We start from the raw sequence: 12814 nt of genomic DNA, 5'->3' as shown, positions 1-12814 counted from the left end.
AACCCACTGTCACTTCCATGACTTTTGTCCCAGATTGTTTGTAAACTCTTTTCCTCTGTGTTGTCTCCTTTGTCTTTTCTATATGATCCTAATGGCATCTTGCATTCAATCCTTGTTACAGTATTTCTAACACCAGATTGTGATGCTACTTGAAATCAACAGCACAGTGACAAGTGCTTTTAGTATTAGTTATTTTTTTAAAGATTTTATCCATTTATTCATGAAAGACACAGAGAGAGGCAGAGACACAAGCAGAGGGAGAAACAGGCTCCCTGTGGGGAGCCCAATGTGGAACTCGATCCCAGGACCCCGGGATCATGACCTGAGCAAAAGGCAGATCTGCAACCACTGAACCACTCAGGCATCCCTTAGTATTAGTTATTATTTCATGCACATATACTTGTCTCACACGACAAACATAAAAATAAAACAGATTTATTGAGATGTCTACTATACCCCCCAAAAAAGAGGAAGTTGGGGTTAAATGAAAATAGAAAAAAAAAAAAAACATTATAATCATGCATAGTTGTTAAAGGTGGGCCCTATGATTCCTAGAGATCAAAGTGAAATAGATACTATGGGTTTCAAGATAAAAATAAACTAGTTCTGTTTTATCAAATAGGAGAATGGCTATCAGCATCCTCAGCTGCTAGAAAAGCAAGCAGCCTTGGAAAAGTTAAGAGGCTTGCCCAATGTCCCATGGCTTGTTTTGATAGAGAAAAATACTGGTCTCTTAACTTTCAGTGCTATTGCTGCAATACCACGCTGAAACCAAATACACAATGAAAGTTAGTTGCTATTATGGCAACCCCTGGGAGAAACAGAAATATCTATTCCCTTGTGATAGTTAAGAAGCTCAGAACCTAGAATGAATGTTCTATGAGGAAGTTCGGTAGAGTTGGAAGATATGACATGACCTGGCTACTCCCCAACAGTAATCAATGGTGAGGGAGCTACCTTATATGCACATGAGACCTATTCTCAAGGGGGGGGGGGTGTCAAAAGGCCAAGAAATTAGTTTCTTGAACATTCTATATGTGTGTGTGTACATGCGTGTGTATGTGTGTATGCGTATTTAGTCTTAGAAGAGTTAATTGTTAAGTACTCTACAAAACTATGAGTGGGAAGGCAAATTTTAAAAAAATTTTCTGGGGCATTTCTCCAGAAGAAAACAAAAATTAAGGTCAGGTCTACATCAGCCAGTAACAGACTTCTGGGCCCCCAGATTCATTTATTTGGCTCTGCTGACTGTTTGGCTCAGTTTTCCCTTAGCAAGTGTAAAAAACGCTTGAACACCACCACCCTGGGATCCTGTTCAACCAATTCAGATAGCTGTGGCCTTTCAACTCTCATCCAAGTGACTTGGCTTTATACCAATATCATTTCCCCTAGTAGAGCCTAAGCCTAAGTGAGAAAGTACACAGCTCAGAGAGCCAGGAGTTAACTGGCTGTTCCCATTCCAGAAAGGTCTGGTTCTTTTCCTAGATAAGGAAACAATACTATATCAAGAAGTTTCGATCATTCAATATTACATATCACACTGGAACCACAACTATAAAAACAGAATTAGTGGAAATACCACTGTCTATCTTAAAGGATCTCTTGAGGAGCTTCAGGCAATTGAACTTTTCTTTTCCAGCCCAACCCCCTGGGAAATAAGTAGTGATGATTTATTAAAACTTACATTTTGCAGATAAGAAAACAACAACAAGAAGTTCAAATGCAGAGGGACAGAGTGTCTTGAGGCTACACTCTACTTGCTGAACCTCATTTCTTCCTTCTAATTATATAACAGATATGGAACATGCATGCTTACTTGTGCGTAGCTGACTATAATTTAGCTTATAGTATGGTTGTAAGGTTTGCTGTGGACCTGGCCTTTCTTGGGCCCCCCACTCTGTGCTGTCATACTCCTTTGCCAGGGTCATGGTTTCTTGCCACCTCTTCCAGAGAATTCCATGTTTGGAGAGGTCTAAAAAAGTTTTTGAATGGCAAGTTGTTTTCCCCTACACCAACAAGCAATCTTTTAACTTCACTTGTCACTTAAAGCAATGTGGCAATAATGTCTTCCAGACTACCTACACTGTTTCTAATATACAACCAATTTGTTTCTATGGTCTTGGTTCCTCCCTGTATCTGTTGGATAGCATGACTCTCAGAGGCAGTGACATTAAATCCATAGTTATTTACCCAGATTTCTTAAAAAAAAAAAAAACCTATTTATTTATTTATTTATTTATTTGAGAGAGAGAGAGCTTCCAAGTGAGGGGAGGGGCAGAGGGAGAAGAGGCTCTCCGCTGAGCAGGGAGCCCGATGCCGGGCTCAATCCTGGGACTCCAGGATCATGATGTGGGCTGAAGGCAGATGCTTAACCTACTGAGCCATCCAGGCGCCCCTAGCTGGATTTCTTTTAATAGGAGGTAGTAAGTGGGGATACGAAGGCAATAATCATAATATACATAGGACTAGGAGAACACAGCAAATAAAAATTAAAGAGCCATTCTTCCTTCTAAAATAAATTTTTAATGCATGATTCTGAAGGAAGAAAGCTTTATTTTCATGAAAGACATCAATGGCCTGGGTACAGACAGCAGAAATGAAAAAGGAGCAGGCAGCAGTGCCCCCTGGGTTGCCTGTCAAGAAATTTGCCCTGTACAGTTTCTGGAGAAATTAAGAAATGCAAATAACCTGGGCAGATTAACGGCACCCGAAGATAACTAGCAGGATACAAAGAAACAGCACCTTTCACTGTGAGGAGGCGGTGTATTCCTCCAGCCAAACAAAGAAACAGGACAGAGTCAACATCTGTTTCATATAACAGCTTGGCTGCTGAAAGAAGCAACCTTTAAAAAAAATGGCTTAGCTGACAATCCTCAAAAATCATTCAATCACTATTGCATGGGCTGAAGTAAATGGGCAAATGAACCCAACTTGCACTTTTCTGCACTACCCTCGCCACCTTGTGAAGAAGAAAAGTGGTCTCGTCTTTAGAGGAAAAAAATAAAGTCCAAACAAAAATCTTCATGAACTTCCTTTCTGATTGACAACTAGCAGCAAATACTAAAGCATAAAAGACCGCTCACTGCTTTTTAGCTTTTGCCTTTCCTAGTGTCAACCGGGAAGATGGGACTGCCAATGAGTTTACTGGGTGGGGAAACAACTCAGACACAACTCATTAGAATATCCAAGGGAGAAAACAAGTCATTTGACAAAACTGATTGTGGTTTCAGAATTCAGTTAGGGAAAGAAAAAGGAATATTATAATGTCTGGATCCTTATGCATTCGTGGTAACAAACCAAAAGTGCTAAGAAATGAAAATTTCCTCTCTGGGTTCTATCGATTTACACATGAAATTTCAAAATCAAGAGAAAAATATCCCTGAATGCATACAAATCTGTAGATTTAAGAACTGGAAATTTCTAAAATGAAAAATTACCAAAGCTGTAAAGTCACTAGAGCGGGACTGGTGCTTTCAACTCAGCGAAAGATGCCAGATGCTTCATTCACCTTAGGAATGTGGTTACAATACATAAGCCAAACAGAATGAAAGCAATTAAGAGGCATTGTGATAGAAGAGATTTTTCAGGTAGAAACTGAAAACAGAGGGAAAGGTGATAAGGTAGATGGGACAAAAACATTTAGTATTAACATGTGTGTACTACCAAAAACTATGCTAGGCTGCTAACAAAAAGACTCCAAGGAGGTCCCTTCCCTTTGTTGTTTCAGTTTAAACAGGTAAAACAAAATAAAATGATCATCTTGACCACAAGGGATCAAGGCATGACCACAAAGAGAAAAAACAATCAATACATGATTTGGGTTATTTCTAGAGACCTTGGTGGTGGGGGCGGGGGGGATGGGGAGGGGCCGAGGCTTTATTGAAAGGTGTTTTTTGGAGGGGTATGGGGGGGGGGGGGAGAGCATAATTATAATGTAAATCTTCCAAAAATGTTAGCTGTGGGCCAGACGGATCTCTAAGTACTTGACCTATGTTAATTTAGCCCTCACAATGGTTATATAATGCAGGAACTCTTATTACTACATTTTACAGATAAGGAAGCAGAGATACAGGAAAATGGACTTGCCTAGAATCATACAGAGTAGCTGGGCTTCCTCTACTAGGAAGAAAGAAAATTCGTTGAAAGATTTATCTTTCTGTCTGTTCAGGATCCTACTAGGTGTCTTGCACAACATCCAGAATAATAAATAGCAAAAGACAAGCAGAGTACTTAATTAAAAATAAAAAAGGATTTAGATTAGTTTCAATAAAAACCTTCCAAATGAAAGAAAAATCAATTTACTGAACAATACTACAGAATGTCCTTTGTAGAGATCTGAACAGCCATGCTGGATGGTATTAAAAAATCCCTCCCAGTACTGGAGGGATTAATCTAGAAATTCATTCTAGGACTGTAAATAGTAATATCTGGCTTTAATCAAGGAGACAAGTACACGACAAGAGTCTCCCCTTGTGTCCAATAGCTAGTCTATGCATGGACTGGGCTTCTCTTGCCAATATAACCGCTACTTTTTAGAACTCAGCCTGGACATGTAATATGTACATAATAAGTATCTGTTGAATAAATGAATTAAAAAGAATAAAAATATGAAAATGATGCGTTTGTGGAAAACTCAAGATAGACTGGAAAGCTGAGGTCAAGACTGATTCAAAAGCCCTCTTGAAGAGATCAGAAGGGGAGCAGGACTACAACAGTGGAGTCAGAACCATAAGTGAACAAGAATTGACTTGAGAGTCAGGGATAGAAAAATCAATAATAAAAGCAGCTGCAATAGTTAGAGAGATTAAGTCCCAAAGAAGTTTTTGAGCAAAGAGTAAAGTGTTCGTGTTTTATCAATACAGTGTTAACAAAATAAATACCAACACAAAATAATACCAACATGTAAAGACTTTAAATTGTGCACATAATCATGATAAAAGCAGTAGCAGATAACAATTGGAAGCACTTCTCTTGTGCCAGGCACGAGATAAAATGTTCCACACTGGGTAAGTACTCAAATGGACATCCACCTCGTTCTCCAAATAACTCTGATCAAGTCACTCAATCTCTGTGCCTGGCCATCCTGAGTCTCATTACTCGTGAGAGAGTAATAGCACCCGTTAGGCACAAAGCTGCAAAAGTTAAATGAGAACTTAACTGGAGGGAGAAAAATGGGATTAAGAAAAAAAATAGAAAAAATATTTAGAGTTCCAATTTCACATAAATATAGGCATAATCAGTGCACCTTGGTGGGGATGACAGCTAAGGTAAGGAGAGCAAGTCATTCTCAAAATAGTGAAAACAGAACTTGCCCATAAACCACCAGGCTGGACTGATTATATCTCTATTGGTATCACCTGTTATCTTGAACTTATTCCTCTCCCCCTTAATTTCATTTTCCAAAGTTTCATGAAAACAAATATTTGAAATCAAACAATGTCTCCGGAATAAAAAATCACAAGTTTCTTGAAGACAGGGGATATATTTTAAATATCTTTTATTCTCAGCAACTAGAATCATGCTTGATATAAATTGTGCTGGGATGATGGCATGAATGGTAAGAAAAGGCCACAAGAAAAAAATGTGCATGAGTGAAAATTTTAAGAGTGAGAGATGTAGGAAACACCCTTGCAAAAGAGGAAGTTGATGAGGACACAGATCTATGTATATGTTATACATACAAGTTATAGATATGCACAGACACAAACTATCAGTTGTGTAAGTAAACAAATTTTCTTATTAAGATCTCCCCAAAGTGATTTTCCTTCAACTCCACTGGTCACTGTTAATTCACTTCACTCTGTTTCTTCTTATTAAATAAGGAACACTAGTTCGTGTCTCTTCCTATTTTGAACAAGTGAGAAATTCAAGTGAAGGTTGAGAAGGGGGATGATGGAGAGCCTCGGAGCCATCTGAACAGGGAGCTTGTGGCAGGGAGGATCACGGGGGATGCTCATCTCTTGAATTAACCCTCCAGTAAGCAGAACCATCCGAGCATCCCACCATGCTGGCCACATTGTGGCACTCAGTACTGCTATTTCTACCATCTATCTTCTTGAATTTCTCCCCTGATTTCAAGATTTTTCCCTGGATGAATGCAACGTGATTGGACTTCTGAGAAATCCTCTATTGGTATAAGAAGGCTTTGCATCTTCACACATCATTCCTAAAACATGCCACTCTTTCCTCCTGAAATTTTCAATAAGCTACCTCCTTCTCAAGCACCTTGATTTCACTCGGTTACAAATCTCCCTAAACGCTACATAGGTACCTTACATTCAGATGCACTTCCTACCACCTAAGAGATACCCTGAATCCTGGAAAGCTACACTCTGTTGTGTGTTTTAGCCTACTTTTCCTGCCTTCTTAGATGAGACACAGTCTAGTGTCCAGTCCTCTTCCAGACAGAAGAGGCCCTCAAAAAATATTTGTTAAATAAAGGACTTCGTGAATGCACAACAAAGCAATAAACTCCCTCCACAGCTAGTCTCTGAGCATTCAACCAGGATGCACAATCAGATTCTACTCAGAAAAATCACTTTCTCCTTGAAACGGTCTCTCGACTGAGAACAGAACTACTAAAATTGAGGGGAGTAGAATACTGCATGACAAACACATTATCATTAGCCTGGAACTCACATACCTGTCCCAATCCTGACAGTTTTATCTCTTACCTGTATCTCAAACCATTACAGAATAGCCATCACATGAACTATAATGTTACCATTGAACTCTATGGTACCGTCTTCACTGCAATGTCCATTCTTGCAATTGTCAGGGCAGAGGGTTTTCAGCAAAATGAAACCTGGCTTGGGAACAGACAGATTCCCATCTTATACCTCCTGTCCCCTAATTTTTCTTTTATTGTATTGAATTTCAGTGTTACAGTGGCACAGAGGCAAGGCTACAAAAATTCCCTGAAGGGTTCACTTCAGTTATCCAGGCACATTCACTATTTGTATCATCCAACTAACATCTCTAATAAACACCTTATCAATTAATCAATAGTTTCTTACACCTGGAGGGGGTTCAATAAAAGTTTTGGGTCTAGCCTAGTAAAAAAATCCTTATGAAGTATCAACCACACTTAAAACCAATAAAATTCTCAAGCCATACATTTTGATTCCGTGGACTTTTACAATATGTTCCTGACTATAATTACATGGTCACTGAGAAGCAGAGGCACTAGAAACCACACAGATTATTAAAATATTCAACCTAAAAGAGCAGTCTTTTAAAAATTTTATGTAGAAAAATGATTCCATGACAAAACACTCACACTTTAGAATTTTTGTACCCAAATGACTAAATCAAACGCCTTAAAGGGAAATCAAAATTTATCAACCATGGCTGATTTAGATATTAATGCTGTGAAAGTCAAAAATAGCTATAAAAAAGACTGGCAGAAATAAACTCATTCTAGATACAACTCTTTACAACACCTGAGAAGATGAACTAATACACTAAGGAGATAAAAATAAGGTGGCATTAAGCACTATTAAAATGGCATAAAGTTTGTGTTTCAATTGCATCAAGTTAAAAATAGGTCAGTTAGAATGAACTTAGAAAAAAGTGAGGGAGGAGGGGGAAGGTCAATATTACAAAGTGATTAAAGAGATGGAAGAGAACTTTCTTCTAAGTCATTAAACTCACCAATATGATCCTGAACTTCAGAGCACTTAACCATTTTCCTGTGCCATTAGAGAATTTAGTAGGTTCACTGAATTGACGGATTTCTTTGTTAACCTATTTACATGGGTTAAGACCCTGACTGACATAAAACACAACCAAAAAAATCCCAGACACAGAGTGTAATGAAAGACGGAGTGATGTATAGTTTGGGGTACAGCCTATCCAATAAATGTGCTTGACCAGCAAAGAATCCATTGGCAAAGATTTATTATCGGAACAAATACATTCTAAAAAGATCTAATACAATAAAACCTGCAGGATGAATACAAACTACTTTAAAATACAGTTCTTTGCCCTGCATAATATATGACTTATCTTTCTGTTATATTAAAATTCCCTTCATACCTTTCGATCAGGAATACATTTTCTGAACAAGTAAAACCAAAGAATGTGTAGCATATCAAACAGAACCAACAGCATGGTTCTCTAATTAAAAAAACAAAACAAAAACACACAAGCTTATTACTTAGAATGCTGACAACCTTTAAAACATATATAAAATGAAAGAAATATCTCTGTCACCAAGGGAAAAACGTTAAAATGAATCCTCTGCTAGAATAATAATTTTTAAATTATATGTAACATTAATACCAAATTAGTACAAGCTTAAACCAGACACAGAAAGGATTTTAAATGTTATACCTCCAAGTTCCTTTACATTCAAGATGGCATTCTGGAATGGCACTGCTTTTATACTAAAACCTAAAATTAAAAAACAAAGACATAAAAAAGGAATTAGCAACTTAACTTTTAAAAATGCATAAAATGCTCACAGCCTTTTTTAGGCAGATTAAAAGCTATTTTTCATAGCTCATATTTATGCTGGAAACACAATTCAAGATACATTGATAACACATTATCCTCTTCAAATTTGCAAAACATAGCTGTGTATTATGGCAAAATATCCATAAGAATAATACCCTATTCTTTAATATTTTTGATATTGATAACACATTATCCTCTTCAAATTTGCAAAACATAGCTGTGTATTATGGCAAAATATCCATAAGAATAATACCCTATTCTTTAATATTTTTTATCACTTGTAAATTTTATCAGTTGTAAGACAGACATTTTTAAGTACAGAGAAACTTCAAAGAAAATATTAGATCTACTAGGACCTTTGCACCTATTCCTAAAGTTAATTGTCTCTCACATATAATTTAGCAACTCTAGAGATTAAGGTACCTAAATTATAACTATCATATATTAAAATTATATAGGATTTATGTCAGAGTTTTAAGAATATGGTTAATACTATACATTTTTCTTAAAAGTGTGATAATTGTCTACGCACATTTTATAATATATGCAGTAAATGATTTCTAATAAAAATATATTCAGAGTATAGTTTTTTAAATTATGTATTTAAGACTTAACTATTATCATTCAAGTCATGATTGACTTCAACATATTTGATTCACAGGTTTTTGTATAAAAGCCTATCAATTGCAACATACATGCATATATTCCTACACACATACACACACATGCCAACAAACCCATGAATTATTCCTGAAAGGATCCACAAGAAACAGACTAGTGAGGGTTCTTGGGACCATTGGGGATGTGAAGGTCTTAAAGAGAAGATTCTTTTTATTTCAATGTTTTGCTATATACAAGTACTTTTTCATTTAAAAGCCCTACTAATTTTTAAAAGTTAATTTATTCAGTAATTTCTACCACCCAATTAATCTAAAGTTTTACACATTAGTATGTGCAATTTTAAGATCATTTCTTGAAAAGGGGATAATGACTTAAGAGTGTAAGATCTAGAAATACTTTCTGTTTGAAGCCAGTTATGAAGTTATGATAGGTGTCTGGAAAGGTGAAAAGACACACCATATGCTGTGGATAAGAACAATTCTTTTACATGGTCTTGCTTCACTGTATAAAAATAGAAGTTAATATGCACTTTTTAATATCTTACCTTATTATTACTTTTTTGCTCTATGTTGTGCTAGCACTTTATTACTTTTTATTTTTTTAAGATTTATTTATTTATTTATTCATGATAGAAGAGAGAGAGAGAGAGAGAGAGAGAGAGAGGTGCAGAGACACACAGGCAGAGGGAGAAGCAGGCTCCACGCCAGGAGCCTGACATGGGACTTGATCCCAGGACTCCAGAATCACACCCTGGGCCAAAGGCAGGCGCCAAACCGCTGAGCCACCCAGGGATCCCCTATGCTAGCACTTTAAAGTTCCATGGGGTCTTCCACCTAAGGCAGTAAATATCATCTAATGGTTAAAAAGTGACTTTGGAGTCAGACAGAACTAGGTTTAAATCAGTTCTGTGACTGTGGGCAACCTACTAGCCTTGGCTTTCGCCATCTGTAAAATGGGAATGATAGACTCTCCTTCATATAGTTATTATAAAAATGATACAACTTATGTATTATGTTTATCACGGTGCCTGATACAAATAAGCACACAATATATGACTGCTAGCATTCTATATGAATTAGCTCTGTATTGATTTCATCATTAGCTACGGCTATCTCTTGCCTGCCTGAACGCATTATAGACTCTTAAGAGAAATCCTGGGGATGTATTTATCAATAATAAATACATAGTTGGAGCCACAGATATTACCACTGAATGAAAAGGACCCTTATTAGAGTGACAGAAGTGTGAACAGTTGAAATTTGTTGTATAAAAGTTCATCAGGCTCTCTAGAATTTTCCAAAACATAGCCCTCCTGGGTAGGTTTGATGCAGATTGACACAGTGGCCACAGCGTTATGGTTAATGGTTCATGCAGTCACTGAATCTTAGTGAAAAAGCAGAAGGAACAAGGAGGCAGCTCCATGTGGCTGAAGCACTGGCATGTACTTGGGGCTGCAGAAAAGCCTCTCCAGGTGTCTGGCCTCTGGGAAATTAAGGAAAGTCAGTGCCAATCACAATACTCCTGCTGGCACCAAAATTTGCCTGCGGGAGACTTGGATGTTTGAATGTGTCTACCCACCTCACAGGGGTGTCGTATGGATTAAAAGGCAATGATTGTGAAATCCTGAAAACGAAAAGCTATGCAAATACTCAGGAGTCTATTAGTGGTTATGTTCAGGACAACTTAAGTATGGATTTTCCAGAGAAATAAGATAGGCCCTGACTTTGAAAAAGACAGAGTTATAGAGCACACCAACAATGTTTAATTTGCTTTGATTCTTAAAAGCTGACAATATGCAGGTGCCTAAGGAAAGGAATATTCTTCCAGAAATTGCTGCACCCATATGCAAAATACGGCTTTTGAAATTTATAATCCAATGGGCAGATTCTATCATTGTTACCCTCTTTAATCCTCACAGATATAATAAACTGACTGCAAAAATGTCCTCGGATGTTCACACAAGCCAAGTAACCTAGCAATGTTATTTATAGGCATATAAATGTTTCTGCAGAATACACATGTTTTCTCTCCAAATCGAACATGTGTGGCTAGATTTATACTGCAAAGGTATATACAGTCTTCCATTTTGCTGTCTTCATATTTTTACAGTATAGCTGTGGTAATGAATGTTCAGAGGACAAAGCCTACGTAATCAGTCTAGAAAATAAGAAAAATGTACTACACATGGCAAAGAAACAATTTGTTAAAAATTTTTAGTCATTCCAAATGTTTGCGAGGATTAAAAAGAATTAAAATTTAAAGCCACACTTTCAGTTCACCAGAAGGGCAAACAAGAAGGGTAACTATCAGATCAACTTTACTTTCTTCCTTTCTATTGGGTTGGATGAGGTCAAGGGGTAGGGGGAATATTAATATTTAGAAGGGAGATAAAGGTCAAATCACCAAAACACCTTTCCCGAAAGTTGCTCTGAGGAATAAAAACCACCAGGATAATATGGGCTTCAAAGAAAAAAACCTATGGGTTCCAATTCTGGCTCTGCCATTATCAACTGAACAAGTTACTTAACCCACCCTGTGCCTCAGTTTCCTCATCTGTAAATGAGAACAAATGGCACCCAGGGCTATAAAATGTGTAGTAAATAAAACCAAAATTTCTGAATACTAATGGTCACCAACTGTTAGAGGCTTTAAATTTCTCCCAGTCAAAATCACATGTGATCTCAAGGGCTGATCTATCATGAAAGCAGTGATAAAAGTTAAACCTATAGAATCGAAAACATTTGAGGACTTCTATAAACCAAATATATGGAGTCTTCTATAGCACTTCCTTTCCCTCTTTCCTAATTCTAGTCAACAAAGTCTGTCAATTCTATCTATGAAATAGTTCTCAGTTATATCCACTTCTTTCCATAATTCAGGTCAAGCCACCACCACCACCTGGACAACTTCAAGAGCCTCCTAAACTCAACCCTTCGCATCTAGTATTGGCCTGCTCAGTCTCCTCCACACATTAGCAGCAGTTAGAATCATCTTGAAATTCATGTCTGTTTACATCACTCCCCTGGTTAAAAATCTTCAGATAGCTTCTCACTACTCGGGATATAGTTCAAGACACCTAATGAGGCTCGATCTTGTCTGGTGGTCCTTTCCTTTTCCAGTTTTTCTTTTGTATCATTTCCCACTTATTTTCCTCGAGTTCCTAACACAAGCTATGTCCCTTCCAACTCAGGGCCTCTGCACATTCTGCTCCATTTGTGCCCTCTGCCCCTCTGGCAAACTCTTCATCCTTCAGGTATGGTTTTAACTCCACTTTGTCAGGCAAGTTTTCCATGACATTCTTGAAATAGGTTGATTTGGGGACACCAGGTGGCTCAGTGGTTGAGTATCTGCCTTTGGCTCAGGGTATGATCCCAGGGTCCTGGAACTGAGTCCTGCATTGGGCTTCCCACAGGGAGCCTGCTTCTTCTTCTGCCTATGCATCTGCCTCTCTCCGTGTGTCTCTCATGAATAAATAAAATCTTAAAAAGAAAAAGAAATACGCTGATTTTGGAGATCTATGTTCTTCCAGTACTCAGTACTTCCATGAAATTTTCAGTTATAGTTTCATACCCGTTTCTTTGTTTTATATCTGTTCCCCAGTTAGACTGCAAGAATCCTGCCTGGAGAAAGAGTGCAGTATATCCTTTAGGCCAGTGATAGGCATATAATATGATCTCAGTATTTCTTTAAAGATCTATGCTGAGGGTTTATATTTATTTCCTAATTTAACTGTCAC

General features: G+C 37.5%; 1 protein-coding gene across 2 annotated transcripts in view; it reads right to left on the bottom strand.

Moving 5' to 3' along the window:
* Positions 1–12814, bottom strand: part of ARL15 (ARF like GTPase 15) — a 398154-nt gene that overhangs the window by 234728 nt on the left and 150612 nt on the right. For both annotated transcript variants that reach the window (XM_072824625.1, XM_072824624.1), the window contains one exon: positions 8335–8394. In XM_072824625.1, the coding sequence (XP_072680726.1) occupies positions 8335–8394 (60 nt within the window). The remainder of the gene's footprint in view (positions 1–8334; positions 8395–12814) is intronic.

The sequence above is a fragment of the Canis lupus genome, chromosome 4, assembly GCF_048164855.1.
Source record: "Canis lupus baileyi chromosome 4, mCanLup2.hap1, whole genome shotgun sequence".
NCBI classification, from domain to species: domain Eukaryota; kingdom Metazoa; phylum Chordata; class Mammalia; order Carnivora; family Canidae; genus Canis; species Canis lupus.
This window is presented reverse-complemented; position numbering and strand designations above follow the sequence as displayed.